The 15,902-nt window shown below is 36.7% G+C and overlaps 1 protein-coding gene across 4 annotated transcripts in view; it reads right to left on the bottom strand.

Moving 5' to 3' along the window:
* Window positions 1-15,902, bottom strand: part of LOC101351142 (DENN domain-containing protein 1B) — a 251,823-nt gene that overhangs the window by 95,530 nt on the left and 140,391 nt on the right. For all 4 annotated transcript variants that reach the window (XM_023730364.1, XM_023730365.1, XM_023730366.1 and 1 more), the window contains one exon: window positions 4,325-4,425. In XM_023730364.1, the coding sequence (XP_023586132.1) occupies window positions 4,325-4,425 (101 nt within the window). The remainder of the gene's footprint in view (window positions 1-4,324; window positions 4,426-15,902) is intronic.

Raw genomic sequence — 15,902 nt, 5'->3', positions numbered from 1 at the left:
GAAAATATTAGCCCAAGAGACAGAAAGGGCCACATAAACCAGAGACTTCATCAGCCTGAGACCAGAAGAACTAGATGGTGCCCAGCTACCACCAATGGCCACCCTGAGAGGGAACACAACAGAGTCCCGGATGGAGCAGGAGGAAAGTGGGGTGCAGAACTCAAATTCTAGTAAGAAGACCAGACTTAATGGTCTGACAGACCGGAGGAACCCCAGAGAGCATGGCCCCTGGATTCTCTATCAGCTCAGAACTAAAACAATTTCTGAAGCCAACTCTTCAGACAGGGATTGGACTGGACTGTGGGACACAAAGCAATACTTGTGAGGAGAGTGCCTCTTAGCTCCAGTAGATACCAGAGACTAAATGGGCAGCTTCTGTCCAGAGGTGAGATGGGAAGGCAGAGAGGGTCAGGAGCTGGTTGAATGCACATGGGGAATCAGGGGTGGAAAGGAGGAGTGTGCTGTCACAGTATGGGGAGAGCAATTAAGGTCACATAACAATGTATGTATAAATTTTTGTATGGGAAAAAATTAAAAAAATCAAAATAAAATATAAACAATAAACTTACAGATATTGTTAAACTAGAATAAAAAAAGCTCCTATGCAGCTCTTAATAATAAAGTGTCTTGAAACTTTTTATTATGGGATCACTGGGTATCGCTACGTGTTTTATTTTCTCACTAATTCCTAACAAAAGACAAAACATACACATGCTAGAACTGCAAACATTATTCATCTAGAGCATCATTTCCTAAAATAATTATGATGTTTTGCAGAATATAGAGTTAATTGAAGAGTTGCCTCCTTCTCATAAAAACTGGATTGTGTACATCCTAATATGAAATCAACCGAATCTCATGAAAAGTAATTTTGCAACCCTAGCTGAAATTCCCTAATTAGATTATGGTGTTAATAAGTCAGGAAGAGATCCTTGGCAACACAGATGTTTTATCATCCATGTGCAAAACTGTCCTAGATCTTTCTGTCAATGAAGTTACTTTGCAGAGATGGGACGCAGAAGCCTCTATTATAGCTGCTTCTCCTTTTTGGAAGCAATTAATCTTTACTCAAAAATAATTACTATGTGATAGCCCCTTTTTGTTTTTTTGGTTTTCTTACAAAGAGACCACCCATGAGGTAGACTATAACAGCAGTCTACTAACTTAAGGTAGTCTAAAGGACATCATTCTCTATTTATTTTTTTAAATTATTCTCATAGAAGCTAATTCCACTCCTTTCATAGAAAGAAGAGCCAGATAGATGGTCTAAGTAAGAGAAATTCCTCAACCACTGCCTAAACAAATAACGAACAATTACAATTTTACTGATTCTAGAGTCACATTTCCTCCAATGTGTTTATGGACTCAGATAGGTTAAGTATATCTGGTAACATCATCACCAAAAAAAAAAAAAATCAAACCCATTGCTGTTGAGTCGATTCTGACTCATAGTGACCCTATAGGACAGATAAGAACTGCCCCATAAGGTTTCCAAGGAGCGGCTGGTGGAATCAAACTGCTGACCTTTTGGATAGCAGCCAAGCTCTTAGCCACTACGCCACCAGGGCTCCAGCAACACCATATACTTGCCAAGTTACAGTACTCTTATACTGGTCCATTAAGGGATAAAAGCAGATGGCTCCACTTCCTCCCTGTAGCCTTCCTTAACCAACTAGGCAGTATAGGCCACTTCTTCCTCTGTGTTGCCACTCATGGTTCTCTTGTATACCCCTACTACAGTACTTATAATATTGTAGGTACTTTTCTCTCTCTGCGTGTGTGTATTTCTTCCTATTTGTGAATGTAAACTCCTCAAGGGGTCTTATTCATCCATTACGTATTATTCATAGTCTGGCAAAATAATGTGTTCATTAAATGTTTGATGAACGAATGAATGAATGAACCAATAAATGAACAAGTCTTTATTTGCAGACCAAGATGTGCTATCTATTCATGGTCACAAGATGGCATTACGACTCTCTACATTCCATGCCGCACCAGAGCTACCAGATGCAAAAGCAGAAACACTTCCAGGACCTAGGATTCCCTCAGGATTTGGAAAGTGTCAATTAATCTGGTAGAGTTAGCAAAGTTTCCTCTATTCCTACCAAATGTTTCTGATAATGTTTTTGAAGTGGAAAATAAAAAATTCTTTATCCAAAGGCCATGAGATTGAAGGGATAAGCTGTAATTTATCTCTCTGTTTTGCATGCAGATCAATACGATTCTAACCTCAAGGATGCAAAGGTGAGATTAACTATTTTCTTCAGGAAGTAGTGTAGTCGATTGACTTTTCCGAGAATAGAAGAAAGCTGGAGTCTTACATGGTTATTTCTAACAGTAATTTTATTACACTGCCCAGTTTCCATGACATAAACTGAGCACATCATTGTGGCCTTAGGTTCAGGAAGTCTCAGGAACTCCTTGTTTGAGTACCACTGCTCTAATCTCTGGCCCAGGAAGGTATGTGGCATGAGGACTGTTACCACTTGTCCTATTTCAGTTGTTAGAAACAAGCAAGACAATTCCAGGGACTGAAACACAGAACATGCTTCCTCCATTCAGTGGGAACAGCAGAAAAAGAAGAATTTTGTGGCAGAGATAGAAAGTATCAGGAAGACATAACAGCTCTAGAAGAATGAGTGCAGAACTGCCGGTATTGTTTCTAAACAATATTTCTAGAAAGTGTTAGATGTGTAGTTCATTAAAGAAAATTGAGCTTAAAGGAGGGTTGCCTCTTAAGAGGTCAGAACATTTTCATAGAAAAATTAAGACAACACTGACATTACATATGATCTAAAAAAAAACTGTTAGCTCTTGAACCACTGACTCCCATACATTTTTTTAAAATCATATATCAATATATTTTAAACTAATTTGTACAAATCTTTTTTTATTAACAAATTTTAATTATTGAGTACTATGTGCCAAGATACATGGCATATAACAACATAAATAAATTGCACTCCCTGACTTCAAGTATGCTAATATATTCTAAGTATCTTGGTCAGAGAAAAACTTGACCATAAATACCAAAAGAGCCTATTTATAGGTCTAGCACCACTCTTAGACTTGTGTATGTGATGCTTTACCACACAAACTGCATTCCTATAGTCTCCTGCCAAACTATTTCTCTCTTACAAGTACTCAAAAGGTACTACTGTCATTACCCTGGAAACACACAAAAGATTGGTATGATCAGTATGTTGCCAAAGACATGTGTTGTTGTTACAATTACTTAGTCTGAAGAGGGCTAGTCATAAAAACTTAATAGAAAACCTCTATGTAGAACTTAAATCATTTGATCTTTAAATATTTTAAATGATCCGCCTTTCATGAAATAAGAAAGTTAAACAAATGATTATAAAAAGGTTTTTTTTTTTTTTTAAATAACATTAGCTGTGATATAAACAAAAACATTAAGGTCAAGATGATTTCCTTCTATGTGTGCGTGTGTTTGCGTGTGCGTGCACACACGTGCATGGGTGTGGGTTTAAGCTGGTTTTGGGAGAAAACCCATCAGATTTCTTAAGAATTAGCTATGCCTACAGAGGATGGTTATGTAATAACATTCTACCCCAGAATCCAGAAGAAGATCCAAGGCTGCTGTTTGGGAGTCTCATCATGACCTAACCTCACTGTAAGGAACAGGAAAGTCCTGGAGGCCTGGCTGAATTCCAATAGAGTACAATCGCTGGGAGTTGTTTGTAACTCCAGGAAGTTTTTCAGAATTACTCCCAAAACTTTTCAACATTGCTTTTCAACGTGGCTTAAAGCTGAGACTCTGACTTAAACCAGAAATTCGAGGTATCCTTGCATTCCAGGCAACCCCTTTGTTGCTATCTGGTACGTCATTAAGGGAAGAGGGGGAAGGGAAGCGTGCCTGAGGTAAAGGCAAAGCAAAGTGTGCCCTGACAGAGATAATTTGATATTTGGCAGACGCTCCAGACAAATTCTGACAGCTGGGATACTGGGTCATCTAACTGATATCATAACTTCTGTACAATTTTCCTAACCACAAACTAAGACTGTATTTGCTTCTATTTATGCATTTTAATATCTGAATGACTGCAGAAAAAAACTCAAAATCTAAAGCATTATACCCTTGCCAAGTGTACAGTTTTGCTACATTTGAAAAGAACTACTCCACCCATCAGAGAAGCACCTTTTAATACTCACAGCTGATCTCAAAGTCAAGTTTCTGTGATTTCCTTCATATATACACGAAGGTTGCCTAATCTACAACTAAATGGTTTTTTTTTTTGCTTTTGTTTTTCTAATCATGAAACCCAGATTTAAAGGCATCTGGCAAAAGCCAGCTTACCAGCAGTAGTCCAGCAGGTGTGGAGGAAGCACTGGGATGTATATGTGCTGCCAGTACATTGGGTAGAGCAGAGCAGCTGATCCATGGAGACAGGCAGTTAACTAAAATTTGTAAAAAGATAACAGTAATAAGTAGCTGCTGACCCTCCAAACAAAAAGGCATGCTCAAAGTATCAAAGATTACTGATAATTGTAGAACAATTTACTTAATGACATAAATCACATTATCTTTATCAATTCTGCATGTAAAAAGTCTTTTGTTTCAAGGCCCCTTGGAAAAATATATAAATAGCAAAAGGAGCTTCTTGGGAATCTTATATACAGTTATAGGTATCTGAAAATACAGCGTTTGGGGTCAAAACTTCAAACATAAATAAAAGCAAAACTGAAAAATTAGGTGAGTGTCTTAGAAGAAATTGCAGAAAATTATAATTTGTGCAGCACAGTTTGTGCATCACTCAGATTAATATACCACAATTAAATATAGAAAGGAAGAGTGGCTGAAAGCTCCTGAGGGATATCATTAGGGCAAATTGCCAAAGAATGAAACATGAGCCAGTCAGGAGAGTCTGGAAGCTGCAATAATACCAGGGGACTTGGATGTTCGACAGTTGGAGCTTCAGTAATGTGTGAACTGCGGGTTATGGTATCAAGAGACTCTGTTCACCGACACATAGAATGTCACTATTGACCAGCGAACTGCCCAAGCTTGACAGTTGTACTACAGGAAGCCAAGTATATCATAATTTCATATTTAAACTGTTCATTCCAGATTAACATTTTGTTTCCTAGCTTTATATCACAACAGCTGCAATTACATTGTTGCCATTTTAAGGGTAATTGCCATTTTAATTGTTTTGTTGTGGCAAACCGTTAATTAAGCATTTCTGAATGCTTAACAAAAGGACATCTCTCCTTTTTTCTTCCTCCTATTGACCCTCATCAGAATTTTCTATACGATTTTTTTTCCATTTTAAATTATATTTTTATAATTTACTGATTAAAGCAATAATTAAATCAGCATTTTTTCATCATTTTAAAGTTTTGCTATATAATCTGTATTTCAAGGTTACCAATTAAATCATTTTATTTGACTTGAAAGTTGGGATTTTAAAAATCTATCAGAAAAATGAGTTACAGACTTTCTATAAACCATTGTTTCTATTTTATTATTATACAAAGAAATTCAAACATACACATGGTAATCACATTTAAAAGAATAAATGTATACCAATCAATCCAAATCTTATTAACAGCAGTATTTGTCTGTTCAAATGTAAAATACTTCTATTAAATTAAAAAAATGATCAAAATAATCTGACACGAATCAACAACATAAAATGTCTCATTAGAAGTATACTCATCTTTGTCATGATATTTATATGTGTGTGTGATGTATGTGTACGTAAGTGTATGTGTGTGCACATATTTTTTCCAGTTCAATTTTTAATCAATTTTATATGGCAAATAATGCATTTTTATTTCATTTAGGATGCCATCCTTAAAGAGTGTTGGTACTCTGCACTTACAAGCTTTAATAGTTTACCTACAGTATCATTTCAATAAATATTACTATTTTTTATTTTTTATGAAAATATATACAGCAAAAGATACACCATTTCAACAAATTTTACATGTACAATCCAGTGACATTGTTATTTTTTAAATTCCTTAATTAGAGCATATAACATGCCACTAGGAGGCATTCAAATACTTTTATTTAACAATTACAGAGCATGAATTTATTTATGTTACATACTTGAGGGAAATGAAAATGGGCCTGATCTAATTCATTGTGTCAAATTCTCCAAGAGCTTATAGGTACTCTGTAAAGGTGCGTGGTCCTAAATTGGACATCTTTAAAGTGCATTAACTCTTTCCATTCCTTTACTGCAATCTGATGGGCTAAAAGAGCTCATGTAGCTTTGAAATGCAGCTAATTTACCCAAATTTTCCAAAATGGATGAGATGCCACACAAAGATGACTTTCAAAACAGCTAATTTTTTTTTAAAAAAAGGAAAGTGTTCCCTTTTTACTGTTAAGAAAATAATAACAGTATAAATAAATGTATTCTAAAAATGTGTTCTAAAATAAAATGTATTATAAATGTGAGGAATTATAAAGGCAACTTATTTTACTGGGCATAACCCACGTCTTCAGCACTCTATTAAATGCTATACAGATACATTCCCTATTCCCTAGTGGTCATCCTTAAATGAAGTTATGAATTATCTGTTAATAAGTCATGATATTATCCGGTGAATTTGACTGACTTCTTACAAGATGGCTTCTGTGATCATAGGCGAGTCGCAAACTTTCTGTAATGGTCACCATTTGGCAGAGAGTTGCCTCTGCTAATCAAGATCTACCAGGAGAGAAGGAAGCTCTACTAGACTTGGCAACTTCTTGGGGATAAGTGATAGGGAGAGGTAAAATTACACTATGACCTCTCCCTGAACCCCCGTTTCTGGCTAGGCAACTAGAATTAATTATTAAAAGTAATATAGCAGGAGAATCAGATTTGGATGAAAACTATGAGGAATTTGCTTTTGCAAATATTGCTTCTGTGGTAACTGTGAGACATCCAAGTGGAGATGTCCAAGAGAGGCAGAAGCATTATCAAAGAAGATCCCCTTATCCACCAGCAGCATACAATAACTGTGACTTTTTAAAAAATAGATATGATACTAATAATACAGCATGTACCTTTGTAGAGAAAACAGTAAAGTTGCGAGTGAAGAAAAATAAAATTACTAGGAAATTAAATACAGTTACAGATAAGTTGTATAAAATAACAATGAAGTATATTATACACACAAGGTTAGGACTCCATCATTAACAACCTATGTGATCTCTGGCACATGTGTTAAAATAACCAGTTTTGTTTCCTAACCCTTAAAATAAGAAGTCTGTACTAAACAATCTGTAAATATTGTCTCTGATAGATCTAATCATCTTTATTCTTAGATCAGATCAGTTCTAATATTTCATATTCTTATTAATCATTTGGGATTTTTTTCCATCCAGGTAGTTAACAGAACATTTTAAATGGACTATAATTCATATTATTTTCAAAGTATATCTAAAGATCATCTCTAAATGCCTTATAATCATTTATTTGCTTAATTCAACTAAAAATTTTGAGTGCCTGCTACATGCTATTACAAATCCTGCTACATGCTATCACAAACTAGTCACTAAGGACACATCACTGAACAGACCAGTCCCTGATTTTGTGGAGCTTACATGTTTGTGGGGGAGGCAAACAATAACAAGTAAAACATATGTTATATCTGTTAGAGATAAGGCTATGAGGAGACCTAAAAGCAGGGTACAGGGGAGGAGAGTAATGGAAGGGCTATTTTAGATAGGAGGGTTAGAGAAAAACACTGATGTGGTGCCATTTGAACTGAGACCCAACCGAAGAGAGGGCACGTACTACTGTGGATTTTGGGAGAAGAGCATTTCAGGCTGAGGAAACAGTGCATTCAAAAGTCCTGAGGTGGACTCTTCCAGGAGTGGGGAGGCTGTTATCAGACTGAAGTAAGGGGAAGAAGGACAGGACATGAAGTCAGAGAGGCAAGTAGAGTCAGGGCTGGACGGTGTTCCAGACTATGGCAAAGACTCCAAATTTTATTCTAGATGAGGTTTCTCCATACCTCTGAAGAGACTGCTGGAAAATACATTACTTACCTGGAACTTTTTGAGAACTATGCAAATTAAGGGAAAATACTTATTTTAGAAGTTTGGTTGTAGTGTAAAGTATCATAAAAAATGAGATCAATTTTATAAGTCAAATAAGAAAAGAATCTTATTACTTTAAAGTTATTTATGATCTACTGAATCTCTAAGACTAAAAGGAAATGACGTATCAAATAGCCTTTTGGAGCCAGAATTACCCAAGATTGTATGTCTGGTTGGTGACAGGACTAGGACTCCAAATTGTTTGTCTAATATTCAGTTGTTTCTTCTGTGAAACAGCTATTTTCATGAAAGCAAAGAAGAGGGTGGGGGAAGAAGTTTCAGTGCTTGAGTTAAAATTTATCTTTGGCATTATACTCTGGAAACTGAAGGAATAATACATTGTTATAAGCATCTGATTAAGAAAAAGCTGGATGGGAAATAATGTTAAGAGAAAATAAAATCACCCAAATAAAGATTTAAGAAAAAAATGCCTTGTCATCTTTGTCATATGGCATATAAATGTTTAAAATTAACATATAATTTCATAATGCATACTCAGTATATTGAATTCATAAGCCTAAAAGTGCTAACCAATGCAAAGTAAAATCATTAGGAATATTTACTTCCCATTGACTCTAATTATAAAATAAGTATATATGAAAACCATGTGAGGAGACAAGAACTGGGGCCAGTGAAGTCAGAGGAAGAACCTTGACATTAAAGTGAACTTGGTCATAGAAGTAACTTCTAGTACCAGGCCACCAGGTCTAATGTAGAAAATGCCATTGACAGAATTGATACTAATATTAATAGCAAACATTTATATACTGCTTACTATGTTCCAGGTACTTCTCTGAGTGCTTGAAGGACTCATATTTAATTCTCACAACAACTTTATGAAGTAGGGAGTATTATCATTATTCCCATTTTACAGATCAGAACACTAAGGTAAAGTTAAACTAATTGCCCAAGATCACACAGCTAGTAAGTGGCAAGGCAAGGATACGAACCCAGGCACGCTAGATCTAGAATACCTTAAACACTATTTTAAACTGTCTTTTGATAGGCAATGATTCATATTTCCCATCATTAAGAGGCTTTAAATAATATCTTCTGACTGAAAACATTTTACACTAATTATAGAATGACTAATGCATCTTTGGACTAAACAATCAAATAGACAAGAACAGCCGACCTTTGTAGGAAATATTTAGGAGGCTATGATAGACAGAAAACTGATTTACCAAACTTCCTCAGGCATCACAGTCTGCAGCTCAAAAGGAAACCAACAGAACAGAATTCCTTAGAAAGTGTTCAAAGGGTAAGATAATTGATAAAAATTCTACAAGTTATCGTCTTAACCTGTATCTGCAAGTACACTTAAGTTGGAAGTCAAACCACAGTTCTCTCCTTTTATGACAGCAAATCTGATTTGTTCCTATTCTTAAAGTTAGAATTATATTTATTAGAGGATATCAGCCTATCAATAAAACTAAGCAGTATTTTAAACAATTAAATAGCAATATATTGTAAGCAAAAAAAAAAAAAAAAACCTCAACACCGTATCAGATTCCAAAGGAGGCAGCAGAAAAACAATCCATCTACTGTGATGACCACAATGAAAAACAACATAAAAATTCTAACCAGCACACTTTTCAAGTAAAGATCTCATAATGCTACTCTCACTCTTCTGTTGTTTTTGTTGTATGCCATCAAGTCGACACGACTCATAGAGACCCCACAGGACACAGTAGAACTACCCCACTGGTAGTTTCTAAGGAGCAGCTGGTGGATTCAAACTGCTGACTTTTTGATTAGCAGCCTGACCTCTTAACCACTTTGCCACCATGAATCCTCCCATTCTTCCAGTCTCTATTAACTCTTAGCTAGATTGTACCTCATACTTATGTAAAAATCCTACGCCTTTCAACTAGAGTTCTAAGAGTTTCTCAGGGGTAGAATTATAGCCTCTAAGAATGTATTTATGCATAAAATCCAAAAATATATAGAATGGAGACTTCATCTGATTTTTAACTGAATCAACATTTACTTAATTCAGAAATTTAAGCACTATAAATAAATGTAGCTATACAGAGTAATCTGTTACAGATGGGAATGTGATAAATTCCACACAGAATGAAAAAATTTAGTGGAAAGCATAAAGAAACCATCTGTTTAAACATGTTTAATTTACATTCACATTTAAAAAATTAGGCCAAAAAAAGACAGCAAAATAACAGGTAGCTAAAACATACAAAGCTATTAACAACTACAAAGCATTCTAACTTGAACAAAACTCTAACAGTCCAATTAAGCTGATAGTTGTAAGGAAATGTTTGGAGAAACAGCAATTTTACACAGTGAAAATAGACAATATTTGGTTGTATATGCTTTTTTTTTAAATGCCCCTTTTAAAAGAACATTTTATATACTAAAACATGTTTTTACATTTCATTGTTTCTCCTCATCCTATTAGGACAATAAGCCCAGTACTTCATTATTAAAGATCCATCCTAATCTCTTTCCACCATATTCATGTCTTTTGGGCAGCTCTAATCATCTCAGATTTGGTCATTGATTTATCAGCTTTTCCTAGTTAAATGATGTTAAATTGTTCTCGCTTGCTTGCTTCCTTTGTGTAGTCATTCTTTTGTTCATTTTACAGATAGGGATACTGAGGTAAAGTTAAACCAATTGCCCGAGAACACACCCCTAGTAAATGAGACACCACCCATGTGCTAGGTACGTTTATTATTAATACTGGGGATATAGTAATAGACAAAACAAAAATCTATGCTCTCAAGGAGATTAAATTCTAGTCCCTCTCTACATACCACCATTACTGTCAATATTTCCCTCTCTACAAGCCTTTGGATTTCTGTAGCTGTCACATTATGCATAAATGCCAATGCCCTCAAATATATTTCATCCCCTACATGACCTTTCCCTATTTACTATGCTGTTAAATTGAAGAAATTTCTCTAAGTTTATAGCTTTCTTGTGCTCACTCTCAAAGTCACTTTTCCTAAAGAAGGCCCATCTACTTCTCCACCAAAATTTAGGAGTCTAATACTACAACATCCCTCAAATACATTTATCTTCTCTCATCACAAACATCCAGACTCCAGATTCTAGAGGAGTACGGTCAGGACGTTCATGTGGGTACTATACACTATATAAATTAAGCAATTATTCAGAAAATAAATAGTACAGTAGAAGAATCACCGAATTTAAGAACTAAGAAGAGTCCTAGAGCTCATTCTTGTTTGATTCCTTCATGTTTTAGACAAGAAACTTCAGGGTAAGAAAAATCAAGTGGCTTATATGAAATCACCCAGTTTATTGACTGAGTATCAGGATTGGAACACAAATCACTAACTTTATAAGATATTACTAATATAATCACACTACCACCATATTTAGGAACAATATTCAAATAACCAATAAATAAAATTCTTATTCTTTAACTGTGAGACATTTAAATGCCATACTTTAAAATATCTCTCACCAGGAACAAATAAAACTAATCCCAAGCCATTATAGCAATCAGTGGCAAAGCAATTGCAAAGTAATTTCTAAAGCTTTATAAATGGAGTTAAATAGCTCATAGTTTGTAAATTACACATAATTGGATGAGAATGAATATGTATACATTATATATTTTAATATTAAAATTGTATATCCTATAACATCCCTTTATATATATACTTAACATACATACATATGCATTCAGCATACTTGTGGATAGATGTGTAAATATATGCATTTATACATAAATATTTACATATATATATACACACACACATACAGACATACACATATATAAAGTTACAACTTTCTGATATTAAATGATATCTAGCTCTGAGCCTTTAAATTAAAAAAAAACCATTGCCATTGAGTCGATTCTGACTCACAGCAACCCTACAGGATGGAGTAGAACTGCCCCACAGGGTTTCCAAGGAATGGTTGGTGGATTTGAACATACAGCAGATACTACATAAATACTTGGTGAAGATTTGTCTGCGTGTGTCATTCTACACCTCTCCTTCTCCCTTACCTACTCTCAAGCAGTTACTACATCCAACAGACTTTTTCTTAGGAATATTCCTAAAACTCAACCTCACCTCCATCTTACTGTCACTGTCCTAGTTCAGGTATTAATCATCTCTTGATTTTATTACTACAACAGCCCTTTAACTGGCCTTACCAGTTAGATTTTTCCCTACTCCATTTCTTCTTTCATAATGCCACCTGTATCATCTTCCCAAAACAAAACTGGCCATATCAAGCACCTCATTCTCTCCCTCCTTGTCGCTCTTCACACACAGACACACAGTGACACATTGAACACTGACAAGACATGACAGAAATTCCTTTCAAGAATCTACATTATACTGAAGTCAACTCTAATCTACCACTCTCCCTTCAACATGTCCCATCCTAGAATTCTTATCACATTGACTGGCCTCGACTCATTGATACTTTTGCAGAATAATAAAATAGTAACTTTGAAATTCCCAGTACATAGTACCTGACAAATAATAATGTTTATGAATGCACAAATGAATGAATCAATACCCTTAAACTCGGGTCTTTGGAAAACCCTACCGATGTCAAAAATTTCCTTAAAAATAAAGGTCATTCATATCTTCTCAGGTGGTTAACTATCTTGTACTCTTTCTTTTCATGGCACTGTTTTATCACTGCAGTAAATCACAATAAAATAAGCTTCATGGAGGTTGTACCAGTTATCAATTTGTTGCCTCTCAGCTCCAAATTCAGCTTTTTCCATTTATCTGTGAAAATGGATTTAGGCTCTTCAGTTATTTTTATTCTGCCAGCCTGGTTACAGTGTGCTTCTAAGTAGGCAGGGTCCTGAGGTGTGTGATTGTCCAGGCCTGGCTGCTGCAGCAGGTGAACTCTCCAGCATCTGATTCCTGCAGTGCATGAGGCTTCTCTGGGGCTTGTCTCCTGCTATCCACAGTGACCAGTAACACCCAGAAGCTTCCCCTGACACTCTCTTCAGGTGATTTTGTAGCACAATGCCTCTGATGAGATACCTCTCCATGGCAATCAGCCAGCTACCTGGTGTCAGGTTAATTACATTAGACCTCTTCCATCATGAGGGGGCAGAGATTCATCCTCACTGAAATAAATATTCTAGATAACGGATTTGCCTCCTCTGCCCACAATGCTTCTGCCAGTATTAACACTGACAGACTCAGAATAACTTATCCATCAGCATGGCATTTTTCACAGCATTGTATCTGATCAAGGAATTCATTTCACAGCAAAGTTAAGTGCACCAGTGGGTTTATGCCCACTCCCCATTTGTTATGGTGCCAGGTGGGAGACAACATCCTGACAGGGTGGAGCTCAGTTTCACAGGATGCAGTCTATGCTTTTAATCAGAGATCCCTGTATGGTGTTGCTTCCCCCACAGCCAGCACACATGGGACCAGGAACCAAAGGGTAGAAGTGGGAGTGACTCCTTTCATTGTTATACTTCATAACCTGCTTGCAGATGTTTTCCTTCCCATTCCTGCAATTTTGAGCTCTGCTTGTTTGTAGATCCTAGTCCCCAAAGGAGGAATGCTTCCACCAGGGGAACAACAATTCCTGTGAATTGGAAGATGAGACTGCCACGTGGTCAGCTTGGGCTCGTTACACCACTGAACAAACAGTCTTTAAAAAGGAGGTTAATCTACTGGCCAGAGTGAGTGACCTTGACTAACAAAGAGAAATTGGGTTGTTTCTACACAATAGAGGCAAGGAGGACTGGAGAGCTCTTGGTACTTCAACGCCCAACAGTAAATAAAGGTTAATGGTAAACTACAGCAACCATAAAAAGGGAGGACCACTGAGGACTGAGACCCCTTGGAAATAAAGTTTTGGGTCACTACACCAGGTAAAGACCAACCAGATGAGGTTCTGACAGAGGGAAATTACAGAAACAAAGGCTGTTTAATAGTTTTGCATATTCTCTACTTGCTTGTCATATACATTGTTTACTTTTTTGTGCTAACCATTTGTCTTCTTCTCTCTACTTTCTATTTTTATTTTATATATATATACCCATTGTTGTAAGTTTACAATGTAGTCTTTAGGTAACAGAATTTTAAGTGGGGCTGTAATTAAATTAGAAAAGATAGATACAATGACTCTTGGGACTGTACTTCTAATTTTGTGAAAAGGTTGAGAATGTGTTTATTTGTAAAAAGAATACCTATCTTATTAGGTAGAAAAGATAGATCTGTTTTTGCTGTTGAACAGGAGTTCAAATGTGTGTAGAAGGGTGCAGCTGGAAGGTGAGTATCCAAAGGGGTGCACTGTGCTAGTTATCAATTTATTGTCTCTCAACTCCAAATTCACCTCTCATTACCTAATCTGTGAAAATGGATATGGGCCCTTTACTGTATTTTTTCACAAATAATGTACCCACATAAATAATGTGCCCACAAATATAACACGCATACTGTGCCTAGGAAAATAATGCTCAAGGTGGTTGTGTGGTTGGCAAAAAAATGTAGAATGCACACATTATTTGTGTAAAAATACAGTAGATAACTATTCCCTTTGACAGCTGGCATGATGTTAAGCTCTGTCAGGAGAAGGCACTAAACAGAGATTGCCAGAAGAAAGGTTTTTGCTTCCTGTTTCCAGGGTGTTCACTTGGCAGGTTCTTGTGAAGTCTGTGGCTTGTTCAGGGCCTGACTCCTACAGCACATGCAGCTTTCCCAGGGTCCAGTTCCTGCAGCAGGAATGGCCACCAGGCTCCTGTGACATGGGCGGCTTCTCCTGCACCTGGTTCCTGCAAGAAACAGCAGCCAGAAGCTTCCCCCCGAGTCTCCTCCACCCCCATCTCAGGCAGTTTTACAGCAGAGTGCCTCAGGCTTTTACAATGCTTGCAGCCATTCCAATGCCTGGCTCCTACAGCACAGGAGGCTTCTACAGTATACAACTGCAAGCAGTACCCAGTAGCCAGCAGCTTCCCCTGGAACCATCCTCACCTCAACTGGTTTTCTAGGGGAGTGCTTCCAGTGAGACAACCCTGGTGAACAGCTTCCCCTGGCACCTCTCCAGGCACCTTCACAGCAATGTGTTGTCAGCAAGGCACCTCTCTGTGAACAGCTTCCCAACGCCTCACATGGCTTTACAGCAAGTTCCAAGGCATGGCACCTCTCTGTGGGCAGCTTTCCCAGGCACCCAAGGGGGCAGGTTTCCAGCAAGTTCTCTGCCATCTAATGAGCCACGGCTGTGCCCTCTCCAACAGGGTCTGGAGCTTCTTCTCCCTTGGTGTTCTAGCTCTTCCCCAAGGGTAGTAACTGCTTCCTACGTCTGCTATTTCTGTCCTGTATTCTTCAGAGTTCTCTTTATTTCTGACTAGCCAATCCCTTGTTACTTCAATTCTCTGTTACAGTTTATAATTCTTTATATTAAACTTTCATTGTTCAAATCACTATCTGGCTTCTCTCTCCTGATTGGACGTAGACTGAAACAGAGGCTGTGAGTTATTCATCATCATATCTTTAGAACACTAGCTTGAATGAGTTAGATGTTCCATAAATGAGCAATGATTCAATGAATGAGCAAATGAATACTCTTCATAGGGAAAAAGGAGTAAAGTTTCTACCTAGGACTATAAGAAGGCAAAAAGATACCAATTCAAATGCCTGTACAGGCTGAACAAGAGTCAATATAGCAACAGAACTTCATGAAGCTGAAAACAGGTCAAGATGTACTGATAACTTTTTCTACAAGGTATTATAATTTTGTCATAAACTTTAAAAAATTCTCTGGTAGTCAGGTATGCAAGGATGGTTTAACATTAGAAAATCCATCAACGTAATACACCACATAAATAAAAGGAAAGAAAAAAATCACATGATCATCT

Source organism: Trichechus manatus, unplaced genomic scaffold (assembly GCF_000243295.1).
Source record: "Trichechus manatus latirostris isolate Lorelei unplaced genomic scaffold, TriManLat1.0 scaffold00035, whole genome shotgun sequence".
NCBI lineage: Eukaryota > Metazoa > Chordata > Mammalia > Sirenia > Trichechidae > Trichechus > Trichechus manatus.
Note: the sequence above shows the minus strand (reverse complement) of the source record. Positions and strands in the feature narration are given on the sequence as shown.